Here is a 532-nt window from a genome sequence, read left to right on the forward strand (position 1 = left end):
TGCCGCGGCCCCGCCAGGCGGCCCAGGAGGCCGGCCCTCCACACCTCCGAGCTGGGCACAGCCCGCCGGCCGAGGCCAGGCGCACAGGAGGGCCGGCCAGGCAGGCGCAGCACAGCCGGCGGCCTGATGGGCAGGGCGGCCTTAGGGGACACCTGGTGCCGCCCCAGGGGTGCGGCCTGTCACCTCAACAAGGGCCCAAGCCAGGGGGGGCAGCCTCTGAGATGGAGCAGAAAGTGCGGGGGGTGAGGAGGGTCGGCTTTCCAGGGAGTGACCCCTGGGATGGCTGACCCCTGACCCTGCCCCAGCCCCCCGCGCCCCTGAGGCATGCGGGCCTGAAAGGCAGAGTGGAAGCCAGGACGGCCGAAGGTGGGGTGTACCGGGCAGGGGGAGGCGGGCGAGCCCCCAGCCTGCCCGCAGCTGTGGAGCCGGAAGCCAGTGCAAGGCTCAGGAAGGACGGCGCCTCCAGGAGAGGTGCCCCGCCAAGCAGGACCTTCCTCCTGCTCCTCCCCGCCCCCCACCCTGGGGCAGGAGG

General features: G+C 74.1%; 1 protein-coding gene across 1 annotated transcript in view; it reads right to left on the reverse strand.

Moving 5' to 3' along the window:
- The window catches only part of BRSK2 (BR serine/threonine kinase 2), a 19,368-nt gene that overhangs the window by 8,478 nt on the left and 10,358 nt on the right, over positions 1-532 (reverse strand). Inside the window, exons 15-16 of the mRNA XM_010837802.1 lie at positions 378-519; positions 45-176 (exon numbers count right to left, since the gene is read on the reverse strand). Of these exons, the coding sequence (XP_010836104.1) occupies positions 45-176; positions 378-519 (274 nt within the window). The remainder of the gene's footprint in view (positions 1-44; positions 177-377; positions 520-532) is intronic.

The sequence above is a fragment of the Bison bison genome, unplaced genomic scaffold, assembly GCF_000754665.1.
Source record: "Bison bison bison isolate TAMUID 2011002044 unplaced genomic scaffold, Bison_UMD1.0 scf7180017864080, whole genome shotgun sequence".
Taxonomy (NCBI): Eukaryota; Metazoa; Chordata; class Mammalia; order Artiodactyla; family Bovidae; genus Bison; species Bison bison.